Genomic DNA, 15,659 nt, shown 5'->3' with positions numbered 1-15,659 from the left:
ACACAAGCAGGCACTGAAGGGTGCAGGGCGCAGGGGGGGGGGCGCCCTGGGCAGCAATATTCCTCATTTTGTGGCAATATAAGCAGGATTAGGCTGTGGCACAGTAAATCCACAAATCCCCCGCCATTTTTTATATAAGTTTACTGGGACCGAAGCCCGCCGTCGGGTGGGCGGGCGGGCTTGATCCTCAGCACTAACCAGCGCCATTTTCTCCACAGAAACTGCATGAGGAAAAGCTGGCTCCCTGATCTCTCCCCTGCTGGACCTTCACAGGCTGGAAAAAAGAGGAGGGGGGCACTTTGGAGACGCAGTGACTGGGAATTAAGGCTATATATATATAAAAAGCGCTATCTGGTATATATATATTCCAGTGTTTTTAAGCGCTGGTGTGTGCTGGCATACTCTCTCTCTGTCTCTCCTAAGGGCCTGGTTGGGGTTTTGTCCCCTTATAGGTTAATCCCTGTGTGTGTGGGGTGTCGGTACGTGTGTGTCGACATGTTTGAGGCGGAAGGCTTCTCCAAGGAGGCAGTGGAGCAAATGAGTGGTGTGTCCCCTTCGGTTGTGCCGACTCCGGATTGGATGGACATGTGGCATATGTTGAATGCAAGTGTGGCATCTTTACATAAAAGGCTTGATAAGGCTGAATTAGGGGGGACACCAGGGGGTCAATCCTCGGATTGGATCGACTCACAGGGCCTGTCGGGTTCTCAAAAGCGTCCCTTAACACAAGACACTACTACCGACACGGATTCTGACTCCAGTGTCGACTACGACGAAGTAAAATTGCACCCGAGGGTGAATAAAACCATTCAGTGTATGATTGTGGCAATAAGGGATGTGTTAAATATTGAGGATGAACCCTTGGTCCCCGACACAAGGGTACACATGTTTAAGGAAAAGAAACAGATTATTAATTTTCCCACATCTCATGAATTAAATGATTTCTTTGGAAAAGCTTGGGAGACTCCGGAAAAGAGACCGCAGATCCCCAAAAGAATTTATATGGCATACCCCTTCCCTAAGCAGGACAGGGAGATTTGGGAATCATCCCCCACTGTGGCCAAGGCCCTGACGCGCTTGTCCAAGAAAGTGGAGCTACCGTCTCCTGACACAGCGGCCCTTAAGGACCCTGCAGATCGCAGGCAAGAAACTACCTTAAAGTGTATTTATTCTCATACGGGGTCTGTGCTAAGACCGACAATTGCGTCGGCATGGGTGTGTAGCGCAATTGCAGCTTGGACAGATGAGCTGACAGATCAATTTGATAATATGGATAAGGATACTATATTCTTAACTCTAGCCCATATAAAAGACGCAGTCTTATTTATGAGGGATGCTCAAAGGGACATTGGATTGCTGGCTTCTAGGGCCAATGCCATGTCTATCTCAGCGAGAAGATCCTTATGGACCCGCCAATGGACGGGTGATGCGGATTCCAAAAAACATATTGAAGTACTACCCTATAAGGGTGATGTATTGTTTGGGGATGGGCTGACGGACCTGGTTTCCACAGCTACAGCAGGTAAATCAAATTTTTTACCATATATTCCCCAACAGCAAAAGAAAGTAACACCCTATCAGATGCAGTCCTTTCGGTCGCACAAGTCCAAAAGAGGTCGGGGATCCTCTTTCCTCGTCAGAGGTAAGGGCAGAGGCAAAAGAGCACCTGCTTCGGCAGGTGCCCAGGAACAAAAGTCCTCCCCGGCTGCTCCAAAACCCACAGCATGACGCTGGGGCTCCCCTGAGGGAGTTCGCACCGGTGGGGGCACGTCTCCGACTTTTCAGTCAGGCCTGGGTCAGATCAGACCTGAATCCCTGGGTGTTGGAAATAGTTTCCCAGGGGTACAAACTGGAATTCGACGAGGTGCCCCCGCGCCGATTTTTCAAATCGGCCCTACCAGCTTCCACATCGGAAAGGGATGTAGTGTTAGCTGCAATTCAAACGCTGTGTATACAGCAAGTGATAATCAAGGTTCCCCTGCAGCAGCAGGGAAGAGGTTACTACTCAACCCTATTTGTGGTCCCGAAACCGGACGGTTCGGTCAGACCTATTTTGAATCTGAAATCCCTAAACCGGTACAGAAAAAGATTCAAATTCAAAATGGAATCACTCAGAGCGATAATAGCCAACATGGAGGAGGGGGAGTTTATGGTGTCTCTGGACATAAAGGATGCGTACCTTCATGTCCCCATATATGCCCCCCATCAGGAATACCTGAGATTCGCTGTACAGGATTGTCATTACCAATTTCAGACGTTGCCGTTTGGACTTTCCACGGCCCCGAGGATTTTCACCAAGATAATGGCGGAAATGATGGTGGTCCTGCGCAAGCATGGAGTCACAATTATCCCATACTTGGACGATCTCCTGATAAAAGCGAGATCAAGGGAGAAATTGCTGAGTAGTGTGGCACTCTCTCTGAGAGTGCTCCAGCAACATGGTTGGATTCTAAATCTACCGAAGTCACAGTTGATTCCGACAACTCGACTACCGTTCCTAGGTATGATACTGGATACGGAACAAATGAAGGTCTTCCTCCCAATAGAGAAAGCCCAGGACATCCAGAACATGGTCAGAGACCTGCTAAAACCGAAAAGGGTGTCAGTTCACCAATGCACTCGAGTTCTGGGAAAAATGGTGGCGGCCTACGAGGCCATTCCCTTCGGAAGGTTCCATGCAAGGACTTTTCAATGGGACCTTCTGGACAGGTGGTCCGGGTCCCATCTGCACTTACATCGGAAAATAACTCTGTCCCCAAGTGCCAAAGTGTCTCTCCTGTGGTGGTTGCAAAGTGCTCACCTGCTGGAGGGTCGCCGGTTCGGAATTCAGGACTGGATCCTGGTTACCACGGACGCGAGCCTCCGAGGATGGGGAGCGGTCACACAGGGAAAAAATTTTCAGGGACTTTGGTCAGACCAGGAGTCCTGTCTACACATCAATGTGTTGGAACTCAGGGCCATTTACAATGGCCTTCGACAAGCGGAGAGTCTTCTTCGAAACCTACCGGTTCTGATTCAATCAGACAATGTCACAGCAGTGGCTCATGTGAACCGCCAAGGCGGGACAAGAAGCAGAGTCGCGAGGGCGGAAGCCACCAGGATTCTTCGCGGGGCGGAAAATCATGTAAGAGCTCTGTCGGCTGTCTTCATTCCGGGAGTGGACAACTGGGAAGCAGACTTCCTCAGCAGACACGATCTCCATCCAGGAGAGTGGGGACTTCATCAAGAAGTCTTTACAGACATAACACGTCTTTGGGGAACTCCTCAAATAGACATGATGGCGTCACGCCTCAACAAAAAGCTTCGGCGGTATTGTGCCAGGTCTCGGGACCCTCAGGCAGTGGCAGTAGACGCTCTGATAACACCGTGGGTATTCAAATCGGTCTGCGTGTTTCCTCCTCTTCCTCTCATCACAAAAGTGTTGAGGATCATAAGGCAAAGAAGAGTACAGACGATACTCGTTGTCCCAGACTGGCCTCGAAGGGCCTGGTATTCAGATCTACAAGAGATGCTCACAGGAGATCCCTGGCCTCTTCCTCTGAGGGAAGACCTGTTGCAACAGGGGCCCTGTGTATTTCAGGACTTACCGCGGTTACGTTTGACGGCATGGCGGTTGAACGCCGAATCCTAGCGAAAAAGGGGATTCCGGAAGAGGTCATCCCTACTTTAATAAAGGCTAGGAAGGAGGTGACGGTTAAGCATTATCACTGTATCTGGCGAAAGTATGTGTCTTGGTGTGAGACCAAGAATGCACCTACGGAAGATTTTCATCTGGGTCGTTTTCTCCACTTCCTACAGACAGGAGTGGATATGGGCCTGAAATTAGGCTCTGTTAAGGTTCAGATTTCGGCCCTTTCGATTTTCTTTCAGAAGGAAATGGCTTCTCTTCCAGAAGTCCAGACGTTTGTAAAGGGAGTGCTACACATCCAGCCTCCTTTTGTGCCTCCAGTGGCACCGTGGGACCTCAACGTGGTGTTGCAGTTCCTAAAATCACACTGGTTTGAACCACTTAACAAGGTTGAGTTGAAAATTCTTATTTGGAAGGTGGTCATGTTGTTGGCCTTGGCATCAGCAAGGCGAGTATCAGAATTGGCGGCTTTGTCACACAAAAGCCCCTACTTGATTTTTCATGTGGATCGAGCTGAATTGAGGACACGTCCGCAATTTTTGCCTAAGGTGGTTTCTTCATTCCATGTGAATCAATCTATTGTGGTGCCTGTGGCTACAAGTGACCTGGAGGATTCCAGATCCCTGGACGTAGTCAGGGCCTTAAAGATTTATGTAGCCAGGACGGCTAGAATTAGGAAAACAGAGGCTCTGTTTGTCCTGTATGCGGCCAATAAGATTTGCGCACCTGCTTCGAAGCAGACTATTGCTCGCTGGATCTGTAATAAGATTCAGCAGGCTCACTCTACGGCTGGATTGCCGGTACCAAATTCGGTTAAGGCCCATTCCACTAGGTAGGTGGGCTCTTCTTGGGCGGCTGCCCGAGGCGTCTCGGCATTACAACTTTGCCGAGCGGCGACTTGGTCGGGGTCAAACACTTTTGCTAAATTCTACAAGTTTGATACCCTGGCTGATGAGGACCTAGCGTTTGCTCAGTCGGTGCTGCAGAGTCATACGCACTCTCCCGCCCGATTGGATGCTTTGGTATAAACCCCATGGTCCTTACGGAGTCCCCAGCACCCTCCAGGACGTAAGAGAAAATAAGATTTTAAACCTACCGGTAAATCTATTTCTCCTAGTCCGTAGAGGATGCTGGGCGCCCGTCCCAGTGCGGAAACTCTGCAAGACTTGTATATAGTTGTTGCTTACATAAGGGTTATGTTACAGTTGAAATCGGTCTTGGACCGTTATTGTTGTTGTTCATACGGTTAACTGGTTATGTATGATCCAGGTTACATGGTATGATTGGTGTGGGCTGGTATGAATCTTGCCCTTGGATTTCTAAATCTGCCTTGTATTGTCCATCTCCTCTGGGCACAGTTCTCTAACTGAGGTCTGGAGGAGGGGCATAGAGGGAGGAGCCAGTGCACACCCATAGTCAAAAGTTCTTTTTAGGTGCCCTATCTCCTGCGGAGCCCGTCTATACCCCATGGTCCTTACGGAGTCCCCAGCATCCTCTACGGACTAGGAGAAATAGATTTACCGGTAGGTTTAAAATCTTATTTTTAGGTTTTATAAAAGACAAATCCTGTTTAGCTCACATTTCAAGAAACTGTCCTATTTAACTCTGTTCATACTTCTTCCGCACCTGTCATTTCTATTCCGTATCTGGAGAACCTTTTGTACGGTTGCATTTACTATTGTTCTGATGCATGTTTATCAATTACTGCACCAAATTTGCATGGGAGCAAGTCCAGGTTAGAGTAAAGGAAGTGTATTTTTCAAAGACTTGTTCCAGCCTAATTTCTAATTAGACAGCAGTAGGTTACTCACCAGATTTACCGGAAGGCAACCTAGGCGCACGGCAGGTCCCAAGGGGCCCATGGCCAGGCCCCAAGAAGTCCGGCACATCTATCACAAAGGCTGGCTTTGTATTTGTAAGTGTTTTACAGAGGTCTCTGTTACTATGCTTCTACAAAACATGTTCCCAGAAGAGCACTGCATGTTCACTGCGTGACATCATGACGCCACATGGACCCACCCCAAACTCCTACACTCCCAGAGTCCCACTGTCTGCAGCGCATCAGTGAGGGCCGTCCTGCTCCAGTACAGCAGCTGCCACTGGTATTAGGCAGCCTGCCATCATGCCAGTAAGTCAGTGTCGGTGAAGTGAGAGGAGAGTCTCACAGACTGAGGATCAGAGGAGGACTGGTGAGATTGTGACAAGACAGGCAGCAGCAGCACTGCAGGCAGGTGAACAAACCATAATTTAGAGTTCCCAAACAAAGTCCTCAAGGCACCCTAACAGTCCAGGTTTTAAGTATATCCATTGCTCAGCGCAGATGGTTAAATCAAATTGACTGAAGTACTAATTAAGTCACCTGTGACCAAGTATGACTATACTTAAAACCTGGTCCGTTATGGTGCCTTGAAGACTGCGTTTGGGAACCTCTGGTATATATATTACTACATAATGATGAGCATGATTCATTTACTTGTAATATATGTCGGTTCTGTGTCCACTCCCTACCTACCATAAAAAATACATTCCATAGTGTACTGTTGTAAAAAAAAAGAAAGAAAGAAAAAAGGGTGGGGGTTCTCTGACTTTTTCTAATCCCTAGCACTCTTTCAGACAAGACCTGTCTGTTTTGTCATATGTATAGAGTAACTGGGAGAGGACCCCCTGCCTTTATTGTACTATAAGGGAAAAACTTAGAGTTATAGCAGTGGTTCCAAAACTGTGCCTAGGCATCCTGGGGTGCCGCATGGCTCTTGCAGGGATGGCTAAGGTTGGTGGTCAGTGACCAAATCAAATTATTTATGGCCAAAGTGATAGGCAAAACCAGTACTAGTGGCTGCCAGTCATAAAACCTGTGGACAATTAGAAGCACAACTGTACACCACCACATAAATGAACCTGAGGACATACCTCCAACATGATCCATTCCAGAAGGGACAAAATTTTGGTTTCTAAACTTCTCTCTTAATGTATGATTGCCATCACCTGTGTTGAACTAGTTAATTGATAAGAGGGGTGTGTCAATACAGACGATGGCAATCGTGAATAAAGAGAAGTCCAGGAAAAATGCAGTTTGTCCCTCCTGGAATGGGTCATGTTGGGAATGTAAGTATGACAGGTAGGCAGAGTTTACTTAATTTAACATCTGTTTCCAAATTAATCATTAATCAATAAAAAAACAAAAAACAAAACTTTAATACTAGGGGTGCTGTGAAAAAAAAAGCTGATACTTAAGGGCGCCGTGACTCAAGAAGTTTGGGGACCACTGGGTTAAGGGCCCCATACACTAGGACTATAATGCACGATTTCATCAGATTTCGGGCATTCGGCCCGATATATCGGATGAAATCGGGCATTTTGAGGTATTTCCGATCTGATGCGCGTTCCCGTGAGCATCGGATCGGATCCTCCAGATTGAATGTGCTGCACATTCAATCATGTCCGACCCCGCAAGCATGGCTGGGATCGCCAAGGATCGCCCAAGATACATTCTATGCAAAAGGATTTGGGTTGGCTTAGCAGTTTGGGTTATGGTATTGGGGTTAGGGTATTAGGGTTCGTGTAGCAAAAATATAGGGCTACAAATTGTTTGAGGGAGGCGAAACCCCTTACCGGTATCTTGCCTAGGGCCTATAAGGTTAAATCCGGCCCTGCTTTCTAGTTTCCTGCTTTGTTGTTCCCCAGGAAGGTGTTTGCTCCATGTTTTAAATTTGTTCCAAGCAGGTTCCTCTATACCTCGGACAATCTAGTTAGTGTTCGTCTTTGAAATGCTCTGTGAGCTATGAAAAGACCTCCTCTGTATTTAGCCTTATTAATTCAGAAATATGACCTTGAAATGGGTTGAGTACGGGATTCCTGCAGTCAGAATACTGACACCGGCATCCCAACTGCCTTAAAATCCCAACATGGTCGCTTAACTAAACTAACCATTCCCGGCATACTTGTGTTCGGAATTCCAGCGTTGGCATTCTAACAGGTGTCGAACTTTCTGTGACGATATTCTGTCCATCGGGATCCCTTTTGTTGAGATGCCAACTACATCCCTTTGAAATAGCTGAAAGCTAGTCCATTTTGACCCATGATGAAATTCTTCATAAGTCCCTACACCTTTGTAGGGATGGTAAAAGGATCTTGCTCAGCTTTCCTAGTGGACTGTAATAGACATGTTGTATCCCTGGATCTAGTGATTGCCTTGAAGTTCAAACTCATATTGCATAATGAGAAAACTAAAGAAGCACAAAACACATTCCCAGTGATATGCACTGTATTATGAAAACAAGATAATATTAGATTTTAATGATCATATTCTCTTTTAGCATATTCAAATTAGTCAGACGTTACTTATGTCATTTCCGAAAACTTTTTGCTGTTGATTAATGTATTTGTTCTGCCCAGTAACTCTGTTATATCCGTACATGGGGCAGATTTTATAAGCCGTAAGGGTCTCTTAGAACCTCAAGTGGCGTGTGCTTGTGCAGGGACTGACTTGTTTGGATAGGAAAACCTCACTTGTTTGAATGCGTCACTGTGAGATGGCCAGGAAGTTCTGTTGGGATAACCCCCATAGTTTTAGCATATGAGGTTCTGATGGACCCTTGATGCTAATTGGATCTGTACTTTCTCTAACGTCCTAGTGGATGCTGGGGACTCCGTAAGGACCATGGGGAATAGACGGGCTCCGCAGGAGACACGGGCACTTTAAGAAAGAATTTAGATTCTGGTGTGCTCTGGCTCCTCCCTCTATGTCCCTCCTCCAGACCTCAGTTTGAATCTGTGCCCGGACGAGCTGGGTGCTGTTCAGTGAGCTCTCCTGAGCTTGCTGTAAGAAAGTATTTTGTTAGGTTTTTTATTTTCAGGGAGCTCTGCTGGCAACAGACTCCCTGCATCGTGGGACTGAGGGGAGAGAAGCAGCCCTACTCTCTGCAGATAGGTCCTGCTTCTTAGGCTACTGGACACCATTAGCTCCAGAGGGATCGTACACAGGATCTCACCCTCGTCGTCCGATCCCAGAGCCGCGCCGCCGTACCCCTCGCAGAGCCGGAAGACAGAAGCCGGGTGAGCATAAGAAGCAAGAAGACTTCGAAATCGGCGGCAGAAGACTCCAGTCTTCACTGAGGTAGCGCACAGCACTGCAGCTGTGCGCCATTGCTCCCACACACACCCACATACTCCGGTCACTGTAAAGGTGCAGGGCGCAGGGGGGGGGCGCCCTGGGCAGCAATTAGGACCTCTTGGCAAAAGTTTCGCATATATACAGTTGGGCACTGTATATATGTATGAGCCCCCGCCAAAATATTGTACATTAAAGCGGGACAGAAGCCCGCCGCTGAGGGGGCGGGGCTTCTTCCTCAGCACTCACCAGCGCCATTGTTTCTCCACAGGTCCGCTGAGAGGAAGCTCCCCAGGCTCTCCCCTGCAGATACACGGTAGAAGAGGGTAAAAAGAGAGGGGGGGCACATAATTAGGCGCAAAAATCATTATAACAGCGGCTACTGGGTTAACATTAAGTTACTGTGTTATTCCTGGGTTATATAGCGCTGGGGTGTGTGCTGGCATACTCTCTCTCTGTCTCTCCAAAGGGCCTTGTGGGGGAACTGTCTTCAAAAAGAGCATTCCCTGTGTGTGTGGTGTGTCGGTACGCTTGTGTCGACATGTTTGACGAGGAAGGCTATGTGGAAACAGAGCGGGAGCAAATTAATGTGGTGTCTCCGCCGACGGTGCCGACACCTGATTGGATGGATATGTGGAAGGTTTTAAATGATAATGTTAATTCCTTGCATAAAAGGTTGGATAAAGCTGAAGCCTTAGGACAGTCAGGGTCTCAGCCCGTGCCTGATCCTATGTCGCAGAGGCCGTCAGGGTCTCGGAAGCGCCCACTATCCCAAATTGTTGACACAGATACCGACATGGATTCTGACTCCAGTGTCGATTACGATAATGCAAAGTTACAGCCTAAATTGGCTAAATCCATCCGTTATATGATTATAGCAATTAAGGATGTGTTGCACATCACAGAGGAAACCCCAGTCCCTGACAAGAGGGTTCATATGTATGGGGAAAAAAGGCAGGTGGTGACCTTCCCCCATTCACACGAGCTAAATGAGTTATGTGAAAAGGCTTGGGAATCTCCAGATAAAAAACTGCAGATTTCCAAACGGATGCTTATGGCGTATCCTTTCCCGCCAACGGACAGGTTACGCTGGGAATCCTCCCCTAGGGTGGACAAAGCTTTAACACGCTTATCCAAGAGGGTAGCCCTGCCGTCACAGGATCCGGCCACCCTAAAAGATGCTGCGGATAGAAAGCAAGAGGGTACCCTGAAGTCCATTTATACACATTCAGGTACCTTACTAAGGCCGGCAATTGCGTCGGCCTGGGTGTGTAGTGCTGTAGCAGCATGGACGGATAACTTATCTGAGGAACTTGATACCTTAGACAAGGATACTATATTAATGACCCTGGGGCATATAAAAGACGCTGTCCTATATATGAGAGATGCTCAAAGAGACATTAGTCTACTGGGCTCTAGAATAAATGCTATGTCGATTTCTGCCAGAAGGGTCCTGTAGACTCGGCAATGGACAGGTGATGCCGACTCAAAAAGGCACATGGAAGTTTAACCTTACAAGGGTGAGGAATTGTTTGGGGAGGGTCTCTCGGACCTGGTCTCCACAGCTACTGCTGGAAAGTCGAATTTTTTGCCATATGTTTCCTCACAACCTAAGAAAGCACCGTATTACCAAATGCAGTCCTTTCGATCACAAAAAGGCAAGAAAGTCCGAGGTGCGTCCTTTCTTGCCAGAGGCAGGGGCAGAGGAAGGAAGCTGCACAATGCAGCTAGTTCCCAGGAACAGAAGTCCTCCCCGGCTTCCACTAAATCCACCGCATGACGCTGGGGCTCCACAGACGGAGCTAGGCCCGGTGGGGGCGCGTCTCCGAAATTTCAGCCACAAGTGGGTTCACTCCCAGTTGGATCCCTGGGCAATAGAGATTGTGTCTCAGGGATACAAGCTGGAATTCGAAGAGATGCCCCCTCACCGATACCTCAAATCGGCCCTGCCAACTTCCCCTTTAGAGAGGGAAATAGTGTTAACTGCAATTCACAAATTGGATCTTCAACAGGTGGTGGTCAAGGTTCTCCTCCTTCAACAAGGAAAGGGTTATTATTCGACCATGTTTGTGGTACTGAAACCGGATGGTTCGGTCAGACCCATATTGAATTTAAAATCCCTGAACATATACATGAAAAGGTTCAAGTTCAAGATGGAATCGCTCAGAGCGGTCATCGCAAGCCTGAAAGGGGGGGATTTTATGGGATCTCTGGACATAAAGGATGCATGCCTTCATGTCCCCATTTATCCACCTCATCAGGCGTACCTCAGATTTGTGGTACAGGATTGTCATTACCAATTTCAGACGTTGCCGTTTGGTCTCTCCACGGCACCGAGAATATTTACCAAGGTAATGGCGGAAATGATGGTACTCCTGCGGAAGCAAGGGGTCACAATTATCCCATACTTGGACGATCTCCTCATAAAAGCGAGGTCAAGAGAGCAGTTGCTGATCAGCGTAGCACGCTCTCTGGAAGTGTTACAACAACACGGCTGGATTCTAAATATTCCAAAGTCGCAGTTGATTCCTACGACTCGTCTGCCTTTCCTGGGCATGATTCTGGACACAGACCAGAAGAGGGTTTATCTCCCGATGGAGAAGGCTCAGGAACTCATGACACTGGTCAGAAACCTATTGAAACCAAAACAGGTGTTGGTGCATCACTGCACGCGAGTCCTGGGAAAGATGGTGGCATCATACGAGGCCATTCCCTTTGGTAGGTTCCATGTGAGGACCTTTCAATGGGATCTACTGGACAAATGGTCCGGATCACATCTTCAGATGCATCGGCTAATCACCCTATCCCCCAGGGCCAGGGTGTCTCTCCTGTGGTGGCTGCAGAGTGCTCACCTTCTCGAGGGGCGCAGATTCGGCATTCAGGACTGGGTCCTGGTGACCACGGATGCAAGCCTCTGAGGGTGGGGGGCAGTCACACAGGGAAGAAATTTCCAAGGTCTGTGGTCAAGTCAGGAGACTTGCCTTCGCATCAACATCCTGGAACTAAGGGCCATATACAACGCCCTACGTCAAGCGGAGTCCCTACTTCGCGACCAACCGGTTCTGATTCAGTCAGACAACATCACCGCAGTGGCTCATGTAAACCGCCAAGGCGGCACAAGGAGCAGGGTGGCGATGGTAGAAGCCACCAGAATTCTTCGCTGGGCGGAGAATCACGTAAGCGCACTGTCAGCAGTGTTCATTCTGGGAGTGGACAACTGGGAAGCAGACTTCCTCAGCAGGCACGACCTCCACCCGGGAGAGTGGGGACTTCATCAAGAAGTCTTCACGCAGATTGCAAGTCGGTGGGAACTGCCACAGGTGGACATGATGGCATCCCGCCTCAACAAAAAGCTACAGAGGTATTGCGCCAGGTCAAGAGACCCTCAGGCGATAGCTGTGGACGCACTGGGGACGCCGTGGGTTTTCCAGTCGGTCTATGTATTTCCTCCTCTTCCTCTCATACCCAAGGTGCTGAGAATCATAAGAAAAAGAGGAGTGAGAACAATACTCATTGTTCCGGATTAGCCAAGAATGACTTGGTATCCAGATCTGCAAGAAATGCTCACAGAGGACCCGTGGCCTCTGCCTCTAAGACAGGACTTGTTGCAACAGGGGCCCTGGCTGTTCCAAGACTTACCGTGGCTGCGTTTGACGGCATGGCGGTTGAACGCCGGATCCTAGCAGAAAAAGGCATTCCGGATGAGGTCATTCCTACGCTGATAAAGGCTAGGAAGGACGTGACGGCTCAACATTATCACGTATATGGCGAAAATATGTTGCTTGGTGTGAGGCCAGGAATGCCCCTACGGAGGAATTCCAGCTGGCCGTTTCCTTCACTTCCTACAGTCGGGGGTGACTTTGGGCCTAAAATTGGGTTCCATTAAGGTCCAGATTTCGGCCCTATCCATTTTCTTTCAAAAAGAACTGGCTTCTCTGCCTGAAGTTCAGACGTTTGTAAAGGGAGTGCTGCATATTCAGCCCCCTTTTGTGCCTCCAGTGGTACCTTGGGATCTTAACGTGGTGTTGAGTTTCCTGATATCACACTGGTTTGAACCACTCAAAACGGTGGAATTGAAATATCTCACGTGGAAGGTGGTCATGCTACTAGCCTTGGCTTCGGCTAGGCGTGTGTCAGAATTGGCGGCTTTGTCACATAAAAGCCCTTATCTGGTTTTCCATGCGGATAGAGCAGAATTGCGAACCCGCCCACAATTTCTGCTAAAAGTGGTTTCATCCTTTCATATAAACCAACCTATTGTGGTGCCTGTGGCTACTACTGACTTGGAGGATTCCGAGTTACTTGATGTAATCAGGGCTTTGAAGGTTTATGTAGCCAGAACGGCTAGGGTCAGGAAAACAGAATCTTTGTTTATCCTGAATGCTTCCAACAAGCTTGGGGCGCCTGCTTCAAAGCAAACTATTGCTCGCTGGATCTGTAACACGATTCAGCAGGCTCATTCTGCGGCTGGATTGCCGCTGCCTAAATCAGTTAAGGCCCATTCCACAAGGAAGGTGGGCTCTTCTTGGGCGGCTGCCCGAGGGGTCTCGGCATTACAGCTTTGCCAAGCGGCTACTTGGTCAGGTTCAAACACCTTTGCAAAGTTCTACAAGTTTGATACCCTGGCTGAGGAGGACCTTGTGTTTGCTCAATCGGTGCTGCAGAGTCATCCGCACTCTCCCGCACGTTTGGGAGCTTTGGTATAATCCCCATGGTCCTTACGGAGTCTCCAGCATCCACTAGGACGTTAGAGAAAATAAGATTTTACTTACCGGTAAATCTATTTCTCGTAGTCCGTAGTGGATGCTGGGCGCCCGTCCCAAGTGCGGACTTCTTCTGCAATGCTTGTATATAGTTATTGCTTAAATAAGGGTTATGTTATAGTTGCATCAGGGTTGATCTGATGCTCTGTTGTTGTTCATACTCTTGACTGGGTAAGTTTATCACAAGTTATACGGTGTGATTGGTGTGGCTGGTATGAGTCTTGCCCTGGATTTCCAAAATCCTTTCCTTGTACTGTCAGCTCTTCCGGGCACAGTTTCTCTAACTGAGGTCTGGAGGAGGGACATAGAGGGAGGAGCCAGAGCACACCAGAATCTAAATTCTTTCTTAAAGTGCCCATGTCTCCTGCAGAGCCCGTCTATTCCCCATGGTCCTTACGGAGTCCCCAGCATCCACTACGGACTACGAGAAATAGATTTACCGGGAGATGTATAATGTATAATATGCTAATATGGGGCTGAAACAGACTGAGAACTAACCCGTAAGAACTATGCCGTAAGAACTAACCCGTAAGAACTATGCCAGTTTGTATAGCACACATTCACTCTGCACGTGCCTAGAAAGCCAGCTGCATGGTTGTGATTGGAGAGTGGGATGGTGGCGGCACGGGGCTTCTTTGCATAGGGCGAGAACAGTAAGGGCACGTTCATATATCTGTATATTTGCCTGTCCCAGCATTATGCCTCTGTGTGTATAATAAGAGAAGCTCTATGTTTTATCATCAATAATTATGTTTTGTCTATGGCACAGTACTTGACAGAAGCTGGGTGGACGGCAGAAGGAAGAGTAGTTGGAGTTACACAGCCTCGCAGGGTGGCAGCAGTTTCGGTAAGATGCAAGAAGTACATTTTATAAATACACATCATATTTTACTTGGGCCTTCCTGAGTAAATGCAACACTGCTATTACTAAAGATACTAAGCATATTATTTCTGTAAAACAACTTGCAAGTAATGCCTGGTAATGATGAGCAGCATAATAGTTTTCCCTCAAGCCCATCTAGATTTTACACTGAGCTGTGGACTGGGCTTCCTCTGACATTGTCATTATATCACTAGGCAATACACATTTGCTGTGTTTGCCACGGGTTCAGTATGGTATGCCGACGGCCGGGCTCCCGGCGGCCAGCATACCGGCGCCGGGAGCCCGACTGCCGTCTTACCGACAGTGTGGCGAGCGCAAATGAGCCCCTTGCGGGCTCGCTGCGCTGGCCACGCTATTTTATTCTCTTTCCAGGTGGGTCGTGGACCCCCACGAGGGAGAATAAGTGTCGGTATGCCGGCTGTCGGGATTCCGGCGCCAGTATACTGTGCGCCGGGATCCCGTCAGTCGGCATACTGAAGACCACCCGTTTGCCACCCATGTGGTTATGGGGCCATTAACTGGACCTCAATGCCCTGTAGCAGCAAGCGCAAAGCACATTTATCTGCGTTCTTCAGAAATGTTAACTAGCACAGTGCTTTCTATCCTGCTGGAGGATATGGCGTCTGTCTGGTCATTCCCTCTGTACTTCTCTTATTATTTACATTTCTCTTACGTCCTAGAGGATGCTGGGGACTCCGTAAGGACCATGGGGGTATAGACGGCTCCGCAGGAGACAGGGGCACTGTAAAGCTTTAGAATGGGTGTGCACTGGCTCCTCCCTCTATGCCCCTCCTCCAGACCTTAGTTAGATCCTGTGCCCAGAGGAGACTGGGTGCACTGCAGGGGAGCTCTCCTGAGTTTCTCTGAAAAAGCTTTTGTTAGGTTTATTATTTTCAGGGAGCACTGCTGGCAACAGGCTCCCTGCTTTGTGGGACTGAGGGGAGAGAAGCAGACCTACTTAAATGATAGGCTCTGCTTCTTAGGCTACTGGACACCATTAGCTCCAGAAGGAGTCGGAACGCAGGTCTCACCCTCGCCATTCGTCCCGAAGCCGCTCCGCCGTCCTCCTCACAGAGCCGGAAGATAGAAGCCGGGTGAGTATAAGAAGAAAGAAGACTTCAAAGGCGGCAGAAGACTTCAGATCTTCATAAGGTAACGCGCAGTGATAACGCTGCGCGCCATTGCTCCCAGCTCACACACACAGGAGCCACATTAAGGGTGCAGGGCGCGGGGGGGGGGGGGGGCGCCCTGGGCAGCATAAATATACCTCAAATA

General features: G+C 48.6%; 1 protein-coding gene across 1 annotated transcript in view; it reads left to right on the top strand.

Annotated features, from left to right (window-relative positions):
* DHX35 (DEAH-box helicase 35) overlaps positions 1 to 15,659 on the top strand; it is a 108,872-nt gene that overhangs the window by 26,095 nt on the left and 67,118 nt on the right. Inside the window, exon 4 of the mRNA XM_063960256.1 lies at positions 14,271 to 14,348. Coding sequence (XP_063816326.1) covers positions 14,271 to 14,348 — 78 coding nt within the window. The remainder of the gene's footprint in view (positions 1 to 14,270; positions 14,349 to 15,659) is intronic.

Source organism: Pseudophryne corroboree, chromosome 3 (genome assembly GCF_028390025.1).
Source record: "Pseudophryne corroboree isolate aPseCor3 chromosome 3, aPseCor3.hap2, whole genome shotgun sequence".
NCBI lineage: Eukaryota > Metazoa > Chordata > Amphibia > Anura > Myobatrachidae > Pseudophryne > Pseudophryne corroboree.
The sequence above is the reverse complement of the archived record's forward strand: the minus strand, read 5'-3'. Positions and strand labels throughout refer to the sequence as shown.